The sequence below is a fragment of the Rhipicephalus microplus genome, chromosome 8 (genome assembly GCF_043290135.1).
Source record: "Rhipicephalus microplus isolate Deutch F79 chromosome 8, USDA_Rmic, whole genome shotgun sequence".
NCBI lineage: Eukaryota > Metazoa > Arthropoda > Arachnida > Ixodida > Ixodidae > Rhipicephalus > Rhipicephalus microplus.
In genome coordinates, this window is record NC_134707.1 from 75,685,145 (window position 1) to 75,708,979 (window position 23,835).

General features: G+C 41.9%; 1 protein-coding gene across 1 annotated transcript; it reads left to right on the forward strand.

Annotated features, from left to right (window-relative positions):
* The first annotated feature begins 2,440 nt into the window (after nt 1–2,440).
* On the forward strand, nt 2,441–23,835 carry LOC142768619 (uncharacterized). Its single transcript, XM_075870628.1, has 5 exons — nt 2,441–2,629; nt 3,770–3,963; nt 13,550–13,653; nt 18,751–18,852; nt 23,610–23,835. Exons 1-5 carry the CDS (start codon nt 2,525–2,527, stop codon nt 23,795–23,797), a joined length of 693 nt encoding a protein of 230 aa, XP_075726743.1. The 5' UTR covers nt 2,441–2,524; the 3' UTR covers nt 23,798–23,835.

The following is a 23,835-nucleotide window of genomic DNA, read 5'->3' on the forward strand; positions in this document are numbered from 1 at the left end:
GTGCATTATCTTTTCTCCGTATTCAGAAACGTTTTTTTGTCTTGAACTTCACTTTTCACCGCCTACAATGCAGCGCGATTGAAACGTGTTTGTGCTTCATGCCTTGGCAACGACTTAAGACACCACGTTCGAGATGCGTTTGTCCTGTATTGTAGGCTGTGGCAAGTCAAGTTAAATTCAAGAACCGTTTCTGAATACGTACGACTCTTGGAAATACTCCTCGTCGTCTCAGAGAAGCACAGGAGGCAGGCGGCTTGCATTGCCGACCAACTCCTGCGATTAAAATGACGGTCACACCCACTACCGGCTTTTTTTCTTCGGAGGCATCTGTGATGCCAGCGCTGACACCATGGCACAGTGCATCAGCACCACGACAGTTTCTTGTTCTTCGCTTGAATCGAACTTGACGTTTTTTGGGAACGCTGCGTGAGAACGGATGAAAACAATAAATGCGGCGCGCCGCTTTGCTCCGCTCACTCAGCTGGTGGCGATCAGCTGATCAGCGCCAGTCTTCAGAGTTCTTGCTGATAACGAGATCCGGACGTGACTCGCCGCTTTTGCGACTTCCGGTCGCTCGCATGCAGCCTCTGCCGGTGTGAACATCAATCGCTTTTTGGTCGCCAGTCGCAAATGGTCGCGCGACCGCTGCTAGTCGCTGGTGTGCACCAGCCTTTAGTCGTGCTTCGCCTATCATCGAATTCCACTGTGCGTGGAATCTGCGTTTTTTTAAATTAATATTCGTAAATTGAAATCCGGTTTTTTGGCATAAAGAGCGCGTTCTGAACCGGCACGTGTTCATATTTAAGACTTTTGCAGTGCAACCTTTAGTGCAACCTTTAGTTCGTCTCTGTGTACCACCTTTTATTATGAATGCGTACCAATTAGGTAAACATTGCGTTGTTCTAAGTTGGGAAAGGGAGTTCCTTTTTTAGGTTTTGTCGCAGCACTCTGTTCTGGTCTGTAGGCGCACCGCTTAACAGACGTGCTATGACTAGTCTCGAACCAACAAAACCGTAGAACGTTTAGGGGCGTAGCTCCTTAAGGTGTACACTAGTCCCGCGTCGGCGTAGTAGCCACAGCGAGTACTTCTTAGATGGCGCTGTGGCGCTCGTACCACTAGTACTCGGATTGCTCACTAGATGGTGCCACGGCGCTCGCTCATCTTTAACGCGTGCTGTCATGTTATTGGATAAAATGTTTGCTCTTGGGTTGAAATGCGTTCGCTCTTGGCGTGCTTACTTTTTCGCCGGCACTCTGAGTGTGTCGGGTATAAGCGACAAAGACAAGGAGGTGAAGCAGAAGGCTCAGAAAACGGCTGCAGCGCGTGCTCGTTGTTTTTACATAATCATCGACTGGGCGAGATTCACAGAGGAATCATGTTTTACCGATACACCTCCGGAGCTTTGCCAACTCATCATCATGCACCCCGTGTTCGTGCTGTGATATTTTTGTGAAAATATTTGACTTTGTTTGTTTCACTTTTGGAGGGTTTTTTATATTTTTGTTGATATTATTAACAGTGACTTCATATTTATACGTTCAGACATGATAAGTATAACATGCGTGTCATGTAAAACATGACTACATGCTACACTCGTAGAGTGCTCGCGGCCTTTCGCTAGCTTGACATATACCATAATTGGGATCACGTGACGTGAAAAGATGACAAAAGTAAATGACTCGTCCAAAGCGGATTCATGACATGAAAGTCATATACGGCATGATTTACGTCCACCTCATAACGCTGTGATTATTCTAAAGTTGCATATCAACCATCCTTAGTCTTGCTTCTCCTAGCATCGATTTCAACTGTGCGAGGAATCTGCCATTTTTTTAATTTTAATTGAAAATTTAAATTCGTTTTTCCGGCATCGAGAGCTCGTTCTAAACCGGCACGTGTTGCGACTTAGGACTCTTGCAGTGCAACCCCACTCCTGCCTCCCTGTGCCTTATGGTAGTGTAGTACAAAAGTACCTTTGGTATATGAACTGCACTTGTTGTTTAGAAGTTTTGTGGACTTTAACAAACGCATGGTATATAGAAAACGGCTGTAGATATGAAGGTTCACGTGCTTCACGCATGTGTTTATACAGATGCCTGCGGCGGCCTAAATGAGCCTTCCTAAACTTCCGCAAATTACTCGACACAATTTGAATGCAAAAAAAAATGAATGCATTTTAGCTGTTTGTGCCACCAACTGAAATGTCGGATATTCCTGGGGCCACCTTACCGTTGTACGTTCTCTCTATGTGCGTCCTAGGAAATGTCTTGAGCTAGAGTGTACTGAAGCCACTGACCAGGACACTCAGTCATTTGTTAGTATGTCATGAAATATAAAATACCAAGAACACGCACATATTTACCACAAACTCTGTGTTCTCTGTTGGATCTATAAATATACGAACGCATATCGAATGTCCCTCAACTGATAACACTGAAGCCAAACAAGTGCGCACCCAAATTTAGTGCAGCTAGTTTAAATTATTAGTTCATACTTTTGACTTTTGTACGTAGACAAAAGACTATGCTGCTAATATTGTTTGTTAGTTGCTTAACCCTAGTTGCCAAGGCGCAGGAAAGTAGAGACACTGATAATATGTGTGCTTCTGGCGACATGACAGGAATGGATGTAAGTACAAGGATATTTTGAGTACTATCAAAGAATTCAACAAACAAAACCTTGGGAAGCTGCACGCGGGAAAGTGCTAAGCGTGTAGAAACATACGATTATTTTATGTGTATGGTATATGAACAATTCTGAGCCATCATGAACAATTGATTGATTGATTGATTGATTGATTGATTGATTGATTGATATGTGAGATTTAACGTCTCATTGCTACTATGTAATATGAGAGACGCCTTAGTGTAGGGCTCCTTCAATTTCGACCAGCTGAGGTTCATTTAAATACACCCAAATTTGAGCATACAGGCCCAACAGCATTTTCGTCTCCATCTAAAATGAGCCGCCGCAGTCGAGATTCGATCTCGCGACAAGCACGTTAGCAGCCGAGCCGAGTACTTTAGCCACCACACCACGACGGCGGGACCATTATGAGTAACCAAATAGCCTTGTGCTTCGCCTAACAATGAGCTTCATACAACCTCTAATCTTAAGTTGATATCATTTGCATCGAGTGGTGCAGTTATTGCACTAGAAGCGTTCAGAGTGGTATCCATTTTGTATGTGGGAGCGCCTGCTCACACATACAACAACACGTATCAAAAACGCGTATTGAGCGGAATCGCATCAGTTAGATTGCACAGGATGTATGATTCGCAAAAGGTACTTGCTTGAGGCTTACAATTTAGGAACTGTATCTTTCAAGTTTAAAACTGCCAGACTTGTGGAAAGATATTGAATAATTTATGTCAGAAGACAATTTTAGAGTAAACAAAAGTGTTAGAACGTCTTTACGCAGTTTGAGTAACGACAGTATTACTGACGGCCACACAAATGCACTAAACTGCAGCCCAATATTTACGTGTACCAAATATTTTTTTGCTAATTTGTATTATCGCGGTGCTCAATTCACAAATTTGATTGCGTGAAAGGCATCGGTATAAGTGGTTTAGTATAAACAATTAAAAACCCCGCCTCGCTAGATATTATTCGTTGCCACTCCTCTCGATTGTTTTCTTCATTTCTTCAGGATGATTTGCTACAAAATTCAGCTGCCTGTCTATAATTTTCCACGAAGTTTTAAAGTTATGTAAATAAAAATAAAGTGAGCAAGCATGATGTGAAATCATTCTCTTTGAACAAAAGTTCTTCGCAGGTAGCAAGAAGCAGGTTATGCTACAACGAACGTACAATTTTACTGGACCGCTTAATGACTCTGTTTGCGTCCAGGCTCCATTCAATGCCACTTTGCTAACAAATAACTCATTAAGAAAAACGTTCACGTATCGAAATATGAGTTCTACGTACAAGATTTTTGAGAATTCAACTACAAGTTTTTGGTAAGTAAACCATGAGTGGACACTTTTGCGCATGGCCGAAAAAGCTGCTTGTAATGGCAATAGCAAAGAAACGAGAAGTTACTGGCCTTCTGCTTATTGTAAAGGTGACAAAGTTTTCGCGCGTCAAACGGACACATCACGCTTTGTGCGGATTGCCCTTTAATCTTATGAATGGATGGATCGAAAACGCAGTTCAGGAGGAATTATTACGATGAGTTTATTTTCTCAAGCTTTTTTTTTTCTAGTTCTATGTAATAAAGTTATCTGAAACCTTTTCAAACTAGGATGATGACATGCTCTGAGTTCCTGAATATCAAACTTTCTTCTTAAACAGGACTATACACATCAAGGCGCAGGCGTGCTATACAGCTGGTATGAATGGAACTATGATGTACGGTGTTACCAGAACCTTTCCTGATAAAGACAGGCTATAAAGGTTTCAGCGTGCGAATGCAAAAATACGTTTTTCCTGTTTTGCTCGACCCACCTTACGGATGATATCGACGCATGCTTTTTTTTTCCTTGACAGGCTGTCAAGTTCAATCTCATAGGTGGTGACTGCAACATTATCTTTCCAAACACCGAGTGCGCACGTGATTTACCACATATTCTTAGGTGCCCTTATTGCAGAATTGTGACATAAAAGTCAAAGCTCCTTAGCAACATTCCCTATATCTTCCATGATCTTTTTTAGAATGAACTGTACTAACAAAGACTACCAAAGCGGATGGTGTAGTAGCTGACATGGAGATCATTTTCTAAGTAATGTGTTCTGACCATTCAGTTCAACATTTTGAGGTGCTTGAGTCACTCCAAGAGTTTGAGTTTCAGAAAATTAACTGTATTGTGCTAAGCGTTTCTCGTACTTAAATTGGAAAAGTAGCTTGAGAAGCCGTATTTCCGTGCACTGGACCTAATAGATCCTGCAGAACGTTTCTAGACATTTCAAAATGTGTCTATGGGAAGCGCTTTGCGTATGCACTCGTTCCAAAGTGCATAGTTATTCAGAAACATTACCTTAACAATGATTGCGCTGCTATGATGCACAGAAAGATCTCACTAATATTTTTGTCAAAACTAGGACAACCAGAACTATCGCAGCCAGATAACTAATTTCTTAAAGAACACTGAAAATAAAGAATTTCAAAGTCTTTTAGTAAAACCAGCAGTCGGGGGACCTGCTTCGGCGCGAAACTCACCAGTTGTTCGAAAACAACAAAGACTGAGGAGCTTCAGCTCATTCATTATCATTGTACACTAAAAGGCGTAGACGTTTCAGATGAGCTCACTGATTACTTCAGGAGTTAGTGAGACAATAAGACATTTTTGTACTGACGTAATAAAATTTATTGGTGAGGGCAATGCCGAACTTTTCTCGCGCCCACAACCTCAGATGAAGTGTTTATCTTTAATGGCCTTAAAAATAGCAAGACACGTGATATAAACAGGTTTTAGATAGGACCGATAACTTTTGCGGCTGGCCTCTTATAAGTTCGACTTTTCCGCATGTTAAACGTTTCAATATCTGTTGTATTTTTTCTCGTCAAATTCAGTGAGCGAAAGTTGCCGACCTTGAAAAATCGGGCAACAGAAATCTACTCTCGAGTTATCAGCCAGCCTTTCTTCTGCGTGTTATGTGAACATTATCGGACAGATATTATGCAGAATAAATACGACTTTCTAGTGTAAACGCTTGATCAAAACGGTTCAGCCGTACGGCTTTCGTAAAGGAAGGCCCCAGAACTTTCCCTACTAGCACAAAAAATCTAATCTTGATTTGATGATTGATATGTGGGGTTTAACGTCCCAAAACCACTATATGATTATGAGAGACGCCGTAGTGGAAAACTCCGATAATTTCGACAACCTGGGGTTCTTTAACGTGCACCCAAATCTGAGCACACGGGCCTACACCATTTCCGCCTCTATCGGAAATGCAGCCGCCACAGCCGGGATTCGAACCCGCGACCTGCGGGTCAGCCGCCGAGTACCTTAGCCACTAGACCGCCGCGGCGGGGCGAAAAAAGTTAATCTTGGCAATTTATTGCCAAGATTAGTGCATCTTTGCTGACTATTCTAAATCGCTCAACCGGCTGCATCGCCGCAGTTTTATTACAAAACTTGAGCCTTACGAAGTTTGTGGCACTCACCTTACGTATTAATTTGTATCTGCAGCAGCAAACAAAATGCGTTCCCACCATGTCAGAACAATCAACTGTCAGATAAATAACTCAAGGAGCACCGCAAGGTACCATACCAGGGCCCATACTGTTCAATACATCCAGGATGAAATAAACATTCCTAATGAGGCTAGCTTTAGAGTTTTTGCAGATGGCCCCAGTATTCTGTTAGAAATCTAGCTATTAAAAGCGCTAAAATTTGAGCTATTTACGCGCTCAAAATACCAATATGTTCAAGTACAAGCTCGCCCAAATTTCAGTGCTTCTATACCTGATTATTAGTAAAAAGGGCTGTTTTAGTCAGTCTAATTTACTTTTCACTAATTCGGTCATTCTGCCGTCACTGATCGCGGTCTACACTTGTCGTGCAAGGACAGCGTCGTGTTACGCCACGCCTTCTTTGTGTCCCCTGAAGCTGCAAGCCCAGTGTTGTGTTCTGCGTCCTTGTGTTGGTCACTGCAAGAAGATGTGCTGGCTACTCAATTCAGAGTATCGGAATCAAGCACGATTCTTAAACGATTGCCAACACGTTGCGCGCAACAAAGACAACAGCCAGAGGAGCACGACAAGAAACGTCTACATGTGGTCTAAGGTGAGCAACCAGACTACGGAATGACTTTGGCATCAGACACGCCCTTTATTGCCTTCAAAGACGAAAAAGTCAGCTATGGTGTCGGGCAGTGTGCTTAATTTTAGCAACCAGTTCATTCCTCAGAAGAAGAACATTTGCTTCGTCTTGGTCGGACGTTCTGCCTGTCACTGCAGTTACCGCCAGCGGAGTTCCTAAGACTGGACGGTAGCGGCTCGAGTGTCCTAAGATTCCTGGTCAGTGTACATGGTGAAGTGCGCCAACGCTTTGTCAAAACTGGGTCGATTGTCATCCAGCAAAAAGAACAGTGGATCCGTGGTAAACTTCCTTGCCACTTCTGGTCTCATGGCAGTTTTGTCGGGCAAAGAGGGTTTCTTCATCGTTATGACAGAAGAATTGTTCTCACAGAAGGGAGCGGCAGCGCTGAACAAGAACTTCAAACAGGCTTCTTAGAGGCTGGCAAAGTGAGAGGTCGTGCCGTTGACTTACTAAACAAGTTCTCGTTTCAAAAACATGCAATTAAAGAACAACAAAAGATGACTAATGAATGTGTTTTTTTTTCCGCTAAGATGCACTAGCCCAAAGTTCCTTTTAAAGCCATTCCTTCCAAAAAAAGGTACCTGGCTTTACACAATGTCAAGCTACCTACAGAATCATTTCGCGACTCTGACCATTGGTGACTTTTTCTACATTTTTAGTTCATCCTCTGTTGTGAAATTTCTGTGCCAGTGGACCCCGGTTGGCTGCAGTGCTTTTAGTATCCATAATGAGGACCTTTATTATTCTTTCCCTCATGATGCTTTGTAATTGAATGTAAAGGAGTGTTTTCGGGATAACAACAATATTGAATTTCGTACCAAGTACGGCGCTTCTGTTTCTGGGAGCTGCTGTTCTTCTACTTCCGTCCCACATTTATGTCTAGGAAGTAGGCCATTTATGCTCAGCGTTTTGGTGTGTGTATTAGGTTTTGAGGTGCACCCACATTGAGTGACATTTTCTTAGCTGAAGTTGATAGAGAAGTTATTTAGGGCCTCCGTGGGTTGGTTCATGAGATAATGAAGTATGTGGATTATCACCTCATCTTTGTTGATGCACTCTATATCAGCCACAAGGTAGTGGATGTGTTGAAGGTCTTGAGGGAAAAGGAACTAGGACTAAAGTTTTTGTTTGAGACCCTTTAGGACCAGCCAATTCAATTCCTTGACCGGAACCTTGTGCTAGCTGGTTTGCACGTGTACTAGGAATCAACTCCCCGCTCTTCTAAAGCCCTGCTACATTACCACTCTGTGCATTCCAAGCTGGTAAAAACACAATTATTTTAACTGTATTTGTTCAGTGGTCACAAAATCATGCCAGCATTTGATGCACGAAGCTGCAACCTGCCAAGTAAAGAAACTGCGCGAGGCTAGCTACCCTGAAAGCAGTATCGCCAACGCTAGCCGAAAGTGCATTAGGCTCATCAAGGCGAAAACTAATGATGAAGGAATAGTTGCCCCAGTGGTGGAGAGAAGAAAGGTCGCCGTCATTTCGTATGCTCACGGTCTTTCTCATCGACTGAAGAAGGTTGCCTCTCGAGACAATGTGGACGTCGTTTTTGTTGCATAAAATAGGTTTCATTTGTCTGGCTCTTCACAAGAACCTACATAACAAGTGATCGCCGAAGCCGTCTACATGCAACATTAACCATGGAATGCCTTTTGTTTCCGGTGTTTCCAACGTTTTTACAGCATTCCTTTCACATGCAGTCGATACTACATCGGTCAGACTGGCCGCTGTCTGAATATGAAGCCAAGGGAGCACCATAGCTCCCTAAAAGGCACTCAATATTCACGTCTCGCGTGGCACTGTCAAGAGTGTGGCTGCATTCCAGACTTCAGCAATACTTCCGTTTTTTTCGGCACAAAAACAGGGAAACAGGCGAAATAATGGAGGCCTTCTATATTCGCAAAAATCCTTTACGTGCGTCAGCCAGCCATTCATTAACATACTGACCTGTGAAGTGGCTTAACTAGATAAGTTTTCGACGTGGAGAGTAGGCCAGCGATAGCGACTTTTTTGCTTGCCACGACGTGTGTGGTCTTTCATCTAAGTTGTTTGATTTTTCTGCATGATGTCTTCATGCATAAGAGACACTTGGGGTTTTTTTGCGTTTGTTTAACTCATTGTGGTAGTTGACCTTCGGGGTATTTTTAGATTGTATTTTCACGCACGCGTTTTCGTGTTCGGTGTATGATAGAACCTGGCCTTCTCTGTAAATAAACCTTAGTGTGAAGTGAGCGCTCATCTGTACACATCTGTCTTTCCCTTCTTGTCTGTTTACGCGCTATAAATGCCACTAAAGTAAGCAATGTGAATAGCCTTTTTGGTCACCTCTAATACAGCCCTAAAACGCTTGGCTCAAGGGAGTTCTGTTAATAGATGCGAAGCAGCTTTTTGAATAGCCTGTCCAACGTTGTTGAGAACGAGAAGTAGGAGCAAATTAGAGGCAGGGGAATGAGCCGGAGCGTAGGGTTGGCCGAATGGGTGATCCATTTTGCGTTTTAAGGGCACTGTTAAACAAGACAGAGGAAGGGAGAAGGACGTTATGGACTCAGCGCTATGGTTTGCTACAGTACCAGACACGCGTCCGGTCTGCTATGCTGCTATGAGTAGAAGGAATGAAAGAAACAAGGGCATGAAAGTACGGTAAGGGCGCTGTTCATTTCATGCCTTTCCTCAACTATATTATACAGGACTATGCTTTGCTTCACCCTTGCTCTCCACCTTAGGTCTTCCTTGCCCTCTTATCGGTATTTCTCAACCTATATTACTTTTCCCATCCCTTTAGTGCTCTCTATAGAGCTATTTGATGCCACACTATCTTCTAGAATCCCATTCCAACAATCATAACTTATACTCATCTCACCCATATTCCTTTACGCTCTTTTGTATCACTGTACTATACACGAATGTGCTGTGCTCTATCCCTCCCTTCTTCGAATCAGGAATGCTCACACTCACATCTCTCTTCGTCACTTTTAGTTTTTCTTCTCACCTCTTGTCTTCTTGTGCTATGGAGGCTCAACAGGGAAGAATAGAATATACGCCAACTCCAACGATTTTGCGAGGTCAATGTATCTAAAGACAATTCGCTGAGCACGGGTTTCTGCCAGTTCCTGTGATGATTTCTAAAAAAAGCATGATTGAGAGATGTAGATATTCTTCGCTATAAACCTTCATCGATTACCTTGAAGCCCTCCACCACATTTCACAATTATTAGCAACATTGTGCTTAAGACGTTATTCAGCGCAAAGTGGTGCAAGTGACAAAACTGAGATGTCACAACGGCACGGGGTGATTTCAAGGCAACACTCTGGTGGGTTCGGCTGACATTTTTATTGGTTGAATGAGAGAATTTCAGGGTCTTGGGGGTATGTGTTTGATGAGATGTCAGTGACGTTGTATTGAGGGCTGTACACCACTTTCTGTACACGATGCATTGCTCCTTCATTTTCTTCTTAGTTTGAAAACTGCCCTGAGGACGTGCACATATATGCTTGTACTCAGTTGTGTGTAGATAACAAAAAAGGACATCTCCACACCTGGAGGTATGACTATAACTGCTGTTTATGGCTCCGGAAGGAGCAATATACAGTAGTTCTGCGCACGCCTTGTGTCAGATCATAGCCTCCAAGATGGCGGGCGCATGGTGTGTTTCTTTCCGCCCGTTCATATTGCCGCGCTCCCCAGCAAGATCAATGAGTATCGCCTTGCGCGCTCGGCTACCACTAGAGGGCACATTGAGTGAGGGTTCCGGCGGCGGCTGAGTTTTTGGCATACAGCATAGCGCACGGGATTCCAGCGTGCGCATTGTTTTTGTTCTTCTTTTTCACATACAAGCAAGAATCACTGTCAGGATATTCCGGCAAAAGCGAATGGAAGTTTTTTTTCTGTTACTGCAATTATTTTGGTTCAATTGGTGAAAAAAGCATAGCAACTGCTGCATTTTGCTGATAGTAATTGTAAGGAGGTAAGGTATTGTCTGTGGCAGTAATACGTTTTTTTCAGTACGGTCTGTTTTGTCTGTGTGATAAATACCCCGAGTTCACAAATATATAGGCATTTCGGTAGTCTTTCTTGCCTGTTGAGACTTGTATGTAGAAAACTGTACTAATTATTCTCATTGAATCACATTGCTCTCCCATCTTAATTTATATTTAACTAATATATCGCGTACGGATATTTACAAGTTGGTCAAACAAAGGGCAGTTTGCAAAAAGAGCGAATTGTACTGCTATGTAATGCCGCAGTATTTCTTACCAGGTCCATCAATGTCTGAATGCGTGTTGTCTAGTAATTGAACAAGCGAAACACTTCAGTGTTCCTTCTTACATTGTGTAACGCATCCAATGAACACTGTCTAATTCACAATGTGAATCGGTGACCATGACAGGCCAAAACGTGCCTATAAGCAGCGCGTGGTCGTCTCAGAACCATCAACGTTTAGTCTAGAAATAATTTAGATGCATGGCGACCACCTGCAACCTCCTCCCGGTATCCTAGCTTCTGCGGCTCGACGGGAGCATTTTTGAACCAAAGTTACATAGGAAAGCAGTGCTAGTTTTATGAAAGAAAAGAAAAAAACGCTTTTAATAAAGTGTAACCCCGGATCGTAGAACTTCGCTTGTTGATTGGGCTGTCATTTTTTTTCTTCGTCAGTGCCCTCCTCACTATACAGCCTGCAAATTTTAGAGCAAGTTTCAAGCACATGCGAACCTTCTGCAGTGGCATCGCATATCTAAGTGCCCTAATATGCCACAAAATCTACAGCAAAGTGTTAGTTTGGGAATATATGCACCCAAACATTGACTTTGCCTCCAGTACATTTTAACCCGACATTCCCAAATCAGTGCGGATGTATATAACAGCGCAGAAGCATTTTTTTTTGCTCGCCACATACAAGCTTTGCCAACATTGCGGCAGCCTTTTCTACCACACGAAGCAGCGCCGCGACGCGGGGAAAAGAGCGAGCCAAGCCCTGCTCTAGAAACACGCTCTCTCCGTGCGATTGGCACGGTCGGAGAGAAACCCGCCACGTGCGCGCCATCTCGGAGGCCATGGTGAGAGTCCACCTTGTGCCAGAAGGCGCAGATTGGTCCTTCCATGTGCTACACTTAAAAAACGAAATGTTGAAAAGCTTAGATTTTTCTGTTGTTCACACTTCATGCTCGTTTCTACACAAAAAGTCGTAACAACGGTGATAGCTGCTAGTTCAAGTTTGTACCGTAGATACCTGCACAATGTTATTGAGCGTTCTTCTGTTTGCTTCAGCAGGAAGATGGAAGCACTGAGATGCTTGTCGTTCTTTGTGTGACATTTCAATTTCTCGCTATCAGATACATTACTCCTCCTTTTGGCGAAACCGGCGCTTTCTATGAGTATTTAGACAATTGAGCAGTTGGCCACGTATTTTTCTTATCGGGCTCCTTCAAAGTATTGTCCTAAGAACATGAAGTAATCATTACGCTGACATGTAGAGAGGCCGGTGGAGTTCCGGTTAAAGTATAGCGTGACTCTTTGTCAAAGTTTATTGTTCAGTTGTTTTTGTATAATTCGTGATCACCTAGCCACCAGTACGTCTCCCGGCGTATCATGAGGTCTAGTCCCATCTTGTCAACACCAATGTCGTTGATTATTTGTTACGTTTAGTGGGGCACCAATGCTTCAAACATAAAATCTTAGCAGCCTCTGTCCACCATTTTGTTTATAAGTGCATCTGATCGCAGTATGTGTTAGTTCAACGTGAGCGGTTATCTACATCTGCAGGGTCTCTTGTCGCTAGTTTCCCATGGCAAAAGCATCCACCGCTTTCTTTTCTTGCAATATGCGTCATCAGCCTCGATTCTCCAAGGAGCACGTGCTCTGTTTTGCTTGTCTAGCATGTGCGCGATATCGGTCAGCAATAAGTTTAGCACAAAGCTAAATCATTTGCAGAATGAACTTATTGTCCTCTAGTCCCACCTGGTGGTGCTTAACATGCCATTGATTGATTGATATGTGGGGTTTAACGTCCTAAAACCACTATATGATTATGAGAGACGCCGTAGTGGAGGGCTCCAGAAATTTAGACCACCTGGGGTTCTTTAACGTGCACCCAAATCTGAGCACACGGGCCTGCTTAACATGCCAGAAGCTTCCTGTTAGGTTATCTCACTCTGTATTCCAGCTAAGCAACCTGTGCGAAAAAACTGCCATAAAATTCAAGATACTCACAAATTCCGGGGGGAAGGAGGGGTCCATATGTGACTATGAATGCGACTACAATAACACCATAACTAATGTAAAATGCGGAAAGTTTATGAAGCAAATAATATTAATAAAGTGCATAAAATTATTTTTAAAACCTTATGTATGTCACGGCTTAACAAACTCCTAAACTTTAAGCAATATTGACAGTAATAAGCACTGTGTTGCAAGATTTTTCGTTAAATAGTTTTAAAAGTATTACTAGCGTCCTTTGAAAACGATCAGGGCACATATAGGCGTTCTGTAATTAATTCCGCGTCAGTAATAGCGCAAACGTTTTCGCTTTCTCAATCTTATCACCCACGGGGCAGTACATAGGATTCTACAGTTCTTATTTTTTCAGAATTGAAGATAATACGTTGCTTGATGTTTGTAATAAAAGACACCCCTCCCTCAACACTTTATTTCTTTTTCTGACTTGTTATTTTTGTCATGCTGAGGTTTTAAAAAAATAAAAGAAATGAATGACTAGTAATGTACATATTCAGAAAGTTAAAGAGATTAATAGAGAGTTATTTGCAAACTTTGCAGGCCTGTGGGTATTTTTGCATTATATTTTTACACTGAAAATAACATATCATCAAATGTCGACAGATCTTATTCATTAAACTACGTCAACTCAAGCATGATTTACAGTAAGTACCGCCCATACTGTTTGTAATGATGAATGTTATTTGTGGGTTTGTTTCATATTGTGACATTCTATTTTGTGAAATAGTGAAAGAAGTGCATTTGGTGTCATTTGTACCATAAATTGCTCCAGCAACCAGACCTTGCTAGAATGATTTTCTAAGGAAGTTTTGATACCGCTACTGACGGTTCTATTTGATGCTATGCTGCTATAGAGTAATTTTCAGCGCTGTTGAATTCAGATTCTAATAGATAAAGTAATATCAGGCAGAAACGTGTTCCCAACTTCGTTGATCTAGTGTGTCACGCAAGTATGAATATGAAGCAGAACCAATTTAATTGACTTGCAGGCTGGCGTTGCATTTGTCCATCAGTTTTAAAGTAAACTATGTCCCATCAGCCTAAAAAGAGCATTGCGCCAGTTGCGATGCATCTCATCAGTAGAGCTAGGCGACAAAAGAAAACTGTAGAGTTTTTTTCAGATGCTTGCTTTTTGGTTGTCACTTACCTGAACCATAGCTGTGCGGTATGCTTTATGCGAAGCATCAGGTATGTGCCCCTACCGCTTCAATTATTGAAGCTTTCCTTTTATCTATACTCAAACGCATGACGCCATGAAAAAGACCCAGTTCCTACAAGCTAAAACTGTGCTCTAAATCTTTTCACGGAGCTAGTGACGGTAATGACAATTATATGAAGATAGCTGGTAGTGCTCGAACAGAATGATGTGCCAAACTGTTTGCCCGCCAGCACCCAAGCAGCTGACTTCCTGTGCAGCCCAGCTGTGTGCAGACGCTAGATGCTTTCAGCCGCGGTATACTGTTTGTTTTTATCTCAGCATAGTCTGTCCATCCAGTCAACCAATGCGGGAGTCATCGGTGGTTGCATTGTCTCAACAAACACTCTTCAGTTGAACCCTTAAACGGCGTCGGCAGTGGTAGTGGCGCTTTACACAATCTTTGCTTTTACAGAGCAGCTTTTACTGGCTCCCGAGTGAACGTAGGAGCTGCATGAGCCTCTGACTGATGCTTTCATTCACGCTGCAACATCTATTCTTAGACTGGTTTGCATACCTGCGTATAATCACACCGTACATTCGTAGATTAAACTAATCAATACTCATTTCATTGGCAAACTCGCATTTTGTGTCACTTCATATTGTAAATTATTCGGCCACCCTAGCGGCATGCCACCACTTTTTAAGTACACATAGCAGCAACATATGATGACTATTAATGAAACCATAGTTCAGAGTTCACACATCACACTAACGTAAATCTGAAAGTTAAAGTTGAGACCTTGAATCTGAGCACAAATCAAAAGTTACATTGGGCGTACCACGTGAGGTGTCCTCCTTCGTCACAGGTAGTGTGTGCGAACGACCACATAATTCATTCGATATTCGTGGATGTGCAATGCATATAGCATCATATATCGAGAAAAGCCAGTAAAGTAATTCTGGTTCGCCGCAACTTTGTCACTATTTTAACGTCACTTATTGCATCAGTCAAATAAGCTGTATGGACTTTCAATATCTGGATAACGGATGAGGGCAAGTTTACATATCCCAGGCAGCGTGTCAGAGGTATATCGGAAGAAAAGTAACCAAAATTCTTCGAAATTATGGCACGTGCGCCGCAGCTGCAACCAATGAGATGGTCGGGTGCTCTGTCCACACTTTACAGAAAGACAGTGAGCTTGTATGTTCATCATCATTAGCCTGACTACGTCCACTGCAGGACAAAGGTCTCTCCCATGTTCCGCAAGTCAACTCGGTCCTATGCTTTCTGGTGCCACCTTATTTATACCCGCATACTTCCTAATCTCACCTGTCCATCTAACTTTCTGTCTCCCACAACCCACTTGCCTTCTCTGGGAATCTAGTCAGGTCCCTTTAATGACCAGCGGGTGTTTTGCCTATGGGTTATATGCCCGACTCATGTCCATTTCTTCTTCTTGATTTCAACAATGATATCCCTAACCCCGGTTCGTTTCTCCATTCACTGTGCCTCTTCTTGTATCTTAAGGTGACACCTACCATTTTCTTTTCCATCGCTCGCTGCGTCATCCTCGATTTAAGCCGAACCCTCTTTGTAAGTCTTCATGTTTCTGCTCCATAGCTAAGTATCGACAAGATGCAGGTGTTATATACAATATTCTTAAGGGATAATGGCAATCTAACAGCCATGATTCGAGAGTGCTTGCCAAATATGCTCCAGCTCATTAGCTCGATGATTTAGAGGCTGAGCCTTGTGCCTTCCGGCCACCCGACAAGCATACTCCACAGAGGTCATGCAAATATATTCGATGAAACAAATAAGTGCCCTATAAAGAAAGTCGCTGGTAACATCAATCTGCGACCCCCTGAAAAAATACGGGACCCTAAAGCTTCGCCTTTGTGAGTTGAAAATGATAGCGATGTCCTGTTTTAGTGCCTACTTCTAACACTTAGGGCATGAAACCCCTTCGAACTTGCTAAGCACCCACTACTTGGCCTCAAAGGAATGAGCACAGCACCGTGTGTGCTTTTTGCTGTGGGTGACTGGCATTGAATTATGATGTCAGTATCATAGTGATGTTTTGACGCGCGCTATCAATAGGTGCTTGTACCACGCATTGTTACTGCAATATTTCTTGTTGTACTGTGAAACATTTACACACGACTCATGTATTTGTAAGTTTGAAAGCTACTTTTACTGCATTTCCAAGCAGAGGAAGTTATTTTGACTGTGTGCACAAGCAGGCACGAGGCCTTCTAGTAAAACATTCACTTGCCACGCAAACGACCCCGGTTTGATCCCCACTCAAACCCAAACGACCCATGTTTGGTCCCCACTGGGACCCAGGGTTTTTAATTGTTTTTTTTTATTCGCAACACTCTAGATTTCTTGGTCACGCATAAGTTGATTATCTTTCGATCTCAACCAATGACGACAACACCGACACCAAAATTTCTGCGAAGCGAGCTCTTTAACACTACCACGTTAAAAATTGAGATGACCGGAGCACAGAAAGGTAGAAGAAACAACACTGTTTGTACCATATTCTCTGCCTCTTCTGCACAAAACTTCCAACTGTTACTGACAGCATATTGCCTGAGCTGAAAGGAGGCAATAGGGTGAGTAAGAGGGCGGATTCAACCTTTCCTCCAAAAAGTTTGAACCTTAGTTTTGCGGTTTTGTGTCAGCAAGGCGGGAGATGAGGTGAAACAGTGATACAGTTTGGGGCTATGGCAGAGAGTGTCATCTAGAGGTATATGAGCTTTGAGGTTGACGTGAAGATGCGGCAAAGTACGGAAACTGATGCTACGTGAACGTGTACATGTTTGAGCAATAGGCATCGGATGTTCAGATTCAGCCTCTTTTATGGCGCTTATGCAGGGTTGTTTATTACTTATTTTTGAGCAAGAGTAATATTTTATAATTCGTGAATTGTTTATACCTAGTAGTATATACCTTGTAGTTATACCTAGTAGTACGTGCATATGTTGCAAGATGCTTGAGCATATCATAGCTTCTAACATTTATGCGCATCTAGAATCTAACAATTTCTTTTTCTCTAACCAGCACGGGTTCCGAAAGGGTCGTTCTTGCAAAACTCAACTCTTTCAGTTCACCACCAATTTACATTCTAACATGAACAGCAATCTACAGACACATTGTTTATTTCTTGATTTTGCAAAAGCATTCAATCGTGTTGCTTATTGTCGCTTGATATCAAAACTGTCATCACTAAAACTTGATTCACTCACGCTAACATGGCTCAGAAACTTCCGAACTAACCGCCAACAATTCACTATCGCCAACAATCACTCTTCATCGCTCTGTTACGTTTCCTCTGGTGTACCACAGGGCAGTGTTCTTGGTCCCTTACTTTTCCTCATCTACATTAACGACCTGCCTGACAACTTATCCTCATGTATGCGTATATTTGCCAATGACAGCATTATCTATCGTACCATCCGCAACAATAGCGATCATCTAACTCTTCAAAAAGACTTCGAGCATATATTTGAGTGGTGCAAAACATGGCAGATGACACCTAATGTTTCCAAATGCAAACTAATCACCTTTAGTCGCAAATGTGAGAACTTTATTAGCCAATACATAATTGATATTAGCATTGTAGAACGCACTGATCATTACAAATACATAGGCATAAACTTAACTTCTACATTTTCGTGGTCCACACATATCACTTCTATCTGTGCCAACACATCAAGATCATTAGGATTTCTGCGCCGAAATCTACACAGTGCTTCCTCCGATGTGGGCAAACTGGCTTATCTTTCTCTAATCCGTCCTCAACTGAAGTTCGCGTCCTCCATTTGGTTACCATATCAAAAATATCTGATAGATAAGTTAGAATGTATACATAACAGAGCTAGTCGATTCATAGCGCGTAATCACAGCTACCCGTCCAGCGTAACACAGATTAAACATAGCCTTGCAGTCGAGCCACTGATAATTCGCCGCGACATCTTACTTTTATCACTATTTCCCAAACTCATCCACACCAGCATGATGCCATCTGTTCACCTTAATCTAGCGCATCGAACTTCGAGCAGACTATATAACACCCTTAGCTTATCACGCATGTACGGCAATACTAACGCTTTCAACCAGTCGGCTCTCCCACAAGCTATTTGTTTGTGGAATGATTTGTCAGATGATCTTGCATCAGAACAAGACCACACAAAGTTCTATCATACTCTTAAAAAATACTTATGCACTAAGAACTGCTCTATCGCATATTCGTAATCATCAGTGTTTATAGGACTGTTGCCGATGTTTTTCATTATTGCTAGGTTGTAGTTACTGTCATAATATTTTTTGTATTTTACCTTCACATACTGTAACTCACTTTTCTAGCATGTATTTTGCTTACATGTTCATAAGTTGAACTGCATTTTCTATTATATTCATTATTTGCCTATGTGTGTGTACACATATTTGTATATATATTTTTCTAACATATCTGTACCGCCTCCCTTACACAATGCCCCTCGAGGGCTCTGTAAGGGACTGTGAAAAAATAGATAGTACAAGCAATATCAAATGTTTATATTTTTCTTGTTGCTGACGTATTTATATATTTTTCAGGTGCGTTTGGCTACTACCTTCCGAAACCAGAATGGCTATTCCGTTATTGCGACGATAAATGTGCAGTCTTACAAGTTCTCTCTAATATTACTGATGATCGTGGTGAGTTCACAGAAGCTTTTAATATTAAGGTCATATTGAAGTATATGTGAACACCTTAGCCAATAAAAAGAAAACCTCCACTCTTTGGCCTCTGCTCAAGAAAAGCTAAAAAAAAGGTGTGATCGTAAAATGATTCAGCCATATAGGTAGAAGCTTCCAACTCAGTTCTCTATCTCTTCGAAATAATGAAAGAACTAAATTAAAGATAATTAGGAATAAGAACAGCAAGCAATATATAAGCAACATTTAGTTAGAAAATGTTGCAATACCCAGTAGTACTAAAACTCAATTACAAGAAATAAATTACATATTGAACAAACACCTCGAGAAGTGCTGAATATGAAATCAACCAATGATGTCCTGTGGCACAGCGGAAGAACGCGCATTCCCCTTTTTAGGTTGATTAGTAAGAGGGCAGTGTGCTTATGCAGGCCAAGTTCACCAAAAAATATGGATTGTCTGGTTAGTATAGGCGGACTTCCCCAACCATAGGCGGTAACTTCGGGCTGTCATGTAACAGGAGCGCGTAAAACTATTCTATCTTGTCACAGCAAAGAAAGAGTTGTGAACGTGGAGGCAAACAAAGAAACTCGAGAAGAAGGTACGAACGACGCAACGGTGAGTTGCAAAGGATTAGAAGTATTACTTAAAAAGGCAGGCACATGGAAGGGTTCGTTAAAAAACAAACACTTCGAGCCTATATTTAACTTGACATTAAAGATAAATGGGTAAATGGTATACGTTGGTTTTAGCGTGATGTCGTAGAAACGGCTGCATGTACTCCCATGAAATCTTTTGTCCTCACAAAGAAAAATGCTACTCGGTATCAAGTGACACCATTTTTGAATGTGTAGGTTGCTTATCCTACCTATGGCCCACTCCCAAATGCTAGAGAGGGTTCACTTATATTCAATGTACCTTTTCTCTGTAACTACCAAAAAGAATGTAACCATATTCAGCCGGGTTGTTTGAGAGACACACAGGTTACATGTGAACAAAAAAATTATTACATTTTCATGAAGCTTGTGTAAAAAAGTACTGCTTGCACAACACCACGGAGGTTGCGTATTGTGAATTTTTTACAGGCTCACTTTTAATGAAATCAGCTTCTGTTTTAGTTAAGAATGTTTCTAACTTGTTGTAGCTCACGCATACACAGTTTCATTGAAATCGATTCAATACTTTTCCAGAAAAGTTGCATTGTAGTTGAAACAGTTACAGAAATATCAGTTTGAGAAAAACGAAGTTTTACGTGCGCATGCTGGTTACGTCTGAGGGTGCGCGGCGCACTTCAGCGCGGTATTTAAACTGCTTGGAGCGGCCGCTTGACATCGGGCCTCCACAGGTTTGTGCCTTTGAGTACAGTGAAAGTTTTGGTGTCAAAACTGCAAAATTAATATTTTGGGGGAGGGGGATACCCTAACATACCCCCCTAATTTAAAACGTGGACATGAGCAGGTAATGCTGAGGCAATAAGAAATAATTGTTGGTCACTTACGATGAATAAATGAGTTCGACACGGTGAGAAATGCAGCGCAGATGGGCAGAGGTTTAGACTAATTGACTGAGAACAAAAACAAATAGAGGAAAGGGTGAGAAGGTGAACTAAACAATGGCTTGGTTCGTACCCTGCACGCCAGTTCGAAAAAAAAAAACAGTTTTGCCCTAGTGTTCCTAAGCATGCAGAAATTGCTGACGTGAATGGCTTTTTTGTTTTTCTTCGGTTAACCTTTGTTTATTTCTCTTTATTTCCTGTTTCATCTATCTGTTTATTTAGCTTCATTCTCTTTATATTTTCTTGCCATTTATTCTTTCTATTCTTTTTTTTTCTCTGCCTATAGCTCGCTTCGCTTCCTCTTTCTTAATATCATTTTCTAAGCTGTTAATTTTTGTCGCTATTTCGTCCATGTTGTCTCTTTAATTCTTTTATATCTTTTATATCTTTATGTCTTTCTAAGGATATTTGAACGCTGGAGTCTTGGTCTGTCTGTCTGTCTGTCTGTCTGTCTGTCTGTCTGTCTGTCTGTCTGTCTGTCTGTCTGTCTGTCTGTCTGTCTGTCTGTCTGTCTGTCTGTCACACAATTCAGCCACCTTGCTAAAGTGTAAACACTTGCTTAACGCCATTTTTAACGCGTGACTGCACGCGTACTTATGAGCATAGTCAATTAAAACGCAAATATGACGCATACCTCAAGTGACACATTCATACGTAAGTGTTATGCAGTGCGTTTCTTTACTAGATAATGCATGGATACGTAATTCTAAAGATCCTCATGTTTCTAAGGCTGGGCTGAAAATGCGAAGTTGGGTGCAAAAAAAGCCAGCAGAATAATATCATTTTTCCGGCATTTGGAGGGAACCATGGAGACACGCGGCTAAATACTTTACATTTATTGTTCTATATTTTCCTCTTGCTTGTTGTCTCTGCGTTCGGCCTTACCCTCTCCTGTCTTTCTTGTCTTCAACCTTACCCTCAACTTTTTTTTCCCTAACTCAACTTTCCTTCCTCACTATCTGTTTTTCACTCGAATGTTTTCTATATTTTCCTTGCTCTTTTTCTCTTGCTTTATTATACTTTTTTACTGCAAATTTTTGATCTCGGTCTTTTTTTGTTTTGACTCTTTCTTGAATACTTTGCCTTTTCTGCGTTACATTCCGTTTCTGGATTTCATTTTTTTATATTTGTCATCTCTATCATCTCTGCTCTTATTAATACTCCGGTTCCGACACATCTGTTCTGCTCACCAGGCCTTTTTCGCCATCTGGCAACGGAATACTATGCAATAGCTATGCTGTAATCTGCGAGCGTGCTTGGTAGCCGAGATAATGCAGAAAAAAGGCTTGGATAGCGGGTTGCTTAAGACGCTCACTAAGAAATTACAAGAACGTGTGTTCATATACCACTTTACAAGAAGCTATCTTGCTCATGAGGTTATTTCATCCCGTGCAGAAGAGAAGCGTTTTTCGTTAGAAAAGAGCACTAAGATCAGTCTTTCGCACTTCTGTGAGCGCACAGCCTACAGTGATTGAGGTAGTGAACGTTAGAACTAAATTACGCGTAGAATGCATTCTCACAAGAAAAGTCGCGAGATAACATCGCGATTTTACCACAGTGTAGAGCTGCGTTCCGGCAAAAAACTCCATGTTTGTCGTTTGTGTAAAGATATTATGAACCAGTTACTTGGAGAATTGCAATAAATTACTATCCCTCAGTGGGCGCTTAGACTAGCGACAAACGTTTGTACAGGTGGTATGCGCTGCTATTAACACTGATTCGATTGTAGTAGACATCATGGAATAACATAAAACCTTAATTAATTGATGTATTCAATAATGTTTCCCTGCACAGCAATGTTGTCGTCCAGTGACACATTACCAAAATGCAGAAGTATTCACTGCCCCCGCAAGACTTTACCTAGCGAATTCGGTCGATTCATTGGTATTTTTTAGTAGGTTTTTAGTTTGAATTTGGCAGATGATAGATAAAAATTTGACTGTGTGGTGTTGATCTTGATTTTACCTGATGATAGGCTCGACCAGAGGTATCGTTAATATCTGACTTGAACCTGCCGGCGTCTAACGACGCCTAATGGGGCAAGTTCACGTTCAGTCCACGCTGTCCCTTTGGAAGAGGTTGCGTGATTATTGTTGTGCGATTTTGCAAAGAAAACGTGTTATGGGACTAGTGTTGCGTGTATTTGTGCCACGTGACTGGTGTTACACGCTTTGGCGCCATCTTTGCTTCGTTTTCTCCTTCTTCCAGTTCTTTCTATGTATGTCTTGTTCTGTGAATCTCTCCATCTCTTCATGTCTCTTTTCTTGCTCTCTCTTCCTCTCTGCACTCATGATCTCGCCCATAACACTGTGCAAGGAATCAGTGCGTGCGTTGTGGGCTGGTGGCAGGAGACGCAAACAAAGACGTAGAAGAACAAGGGAAGAAGCAGATTGCACGCCGGTTCCCGACGAAGGCAATTTGTCTTCGCTCTAGTCCGTGCCTCAAGAAACTTAAGCAGCTCAGCTGTTATTGTTCTCTGAGCCTATGCAAATATAACCAGAAAAAATGTAAAGTAGAGAAACTCTCACAAATATTTTGCTTCCTTCTTGCCGGCGCTGGTTTGTCAACAGGTTTGCCTCGTAACGTAGCTACTACCCTATGCGAGACACTGCATTGTAGGGTAAAGTTGGTTTGTTGTGGAGCAAACATAAATGAATGTGTTCAAGGTATGCACCTTGCGTCTGTGAAATGCTATCCTGCTTGTTTGAACGCAGCTTGGAACCAACAGTTGTTACACCTATAACTGTGATTCATAATTGTTGAGTTCCAAAGCAAAGGAGAGAAGGAGAAGGTGCACACTCATGATAAAAAATTCCTAAAGAGGAGTTGGGTGCTCAAGCCAACGTCTTCACAGATTGAGTTGTCTGTTTCATGGCTGCAACTTATTTTCTTAGCGCTTGTGTGTGTTTGTTTCGTATCTTCGTATGTATCGTATTGGAGAAGAGGATATGAACAAAGCACACACCAGTGCTGAGAAAATGAGTTCCATCATTGAAAACACAAGTTCAGCGCCGACCACCTTTTACGACCGTTTCATCAAAATAGCTGATGCAATTAAGAGTGAGTTTTTTTTTTTGTACAATCCAATCTTATATTCGCAGTCCCAGTGCCTCTTTGTTTCTCATTTGCCTCTTCACGTGACTGTATTTCACGAAAAGATTTCGCAAACTTTGAACGTCTTTTTATTTTTTCTTCACTGTAGATGATAAGAAGTGTGAACTGTGGATCAGGATGAACATAAGCGAAACGCCGCAGTTAAGCCAGTGGACCCCCCAAAATCCGTGTGTACGGTATTTTATGGAATACTGTCCTACCAAGTATCCAACGCAGGTCTACACTAAAGATCTGTGTGAAAACCCACAAAAACCAGCCACAAAAAATGCTAAATAAGCATATCGCATTCAAATAAAGTTAGCGTCAGCAAACGT

Excerpts from the sequence above, each read along its gene's own strand:
- LOC142768619 (XM_075870628.1), top strand. The coding sequence starts at position 2,525 with ATGCTGCTAATATTGTTTGTTAGTTGCTTAACCCTAGTTGCCAAGGCG. Across the intron at positions 2,630-3,769 it reads GCGACATGACAGGAATGGAT|TTCTTCGCAGGTAGCAAGAA; the intron begins GTAAGTACAAGG and ends TTTGAACAAAAG. Across the intron at positions 13,654-18,750 it reads CAACTCAAGCATGATTTACA|GTGCGTTTGGCTACTACCTT; the intron begins GTAAGTACCGCC and ends TATATTTTTCAG.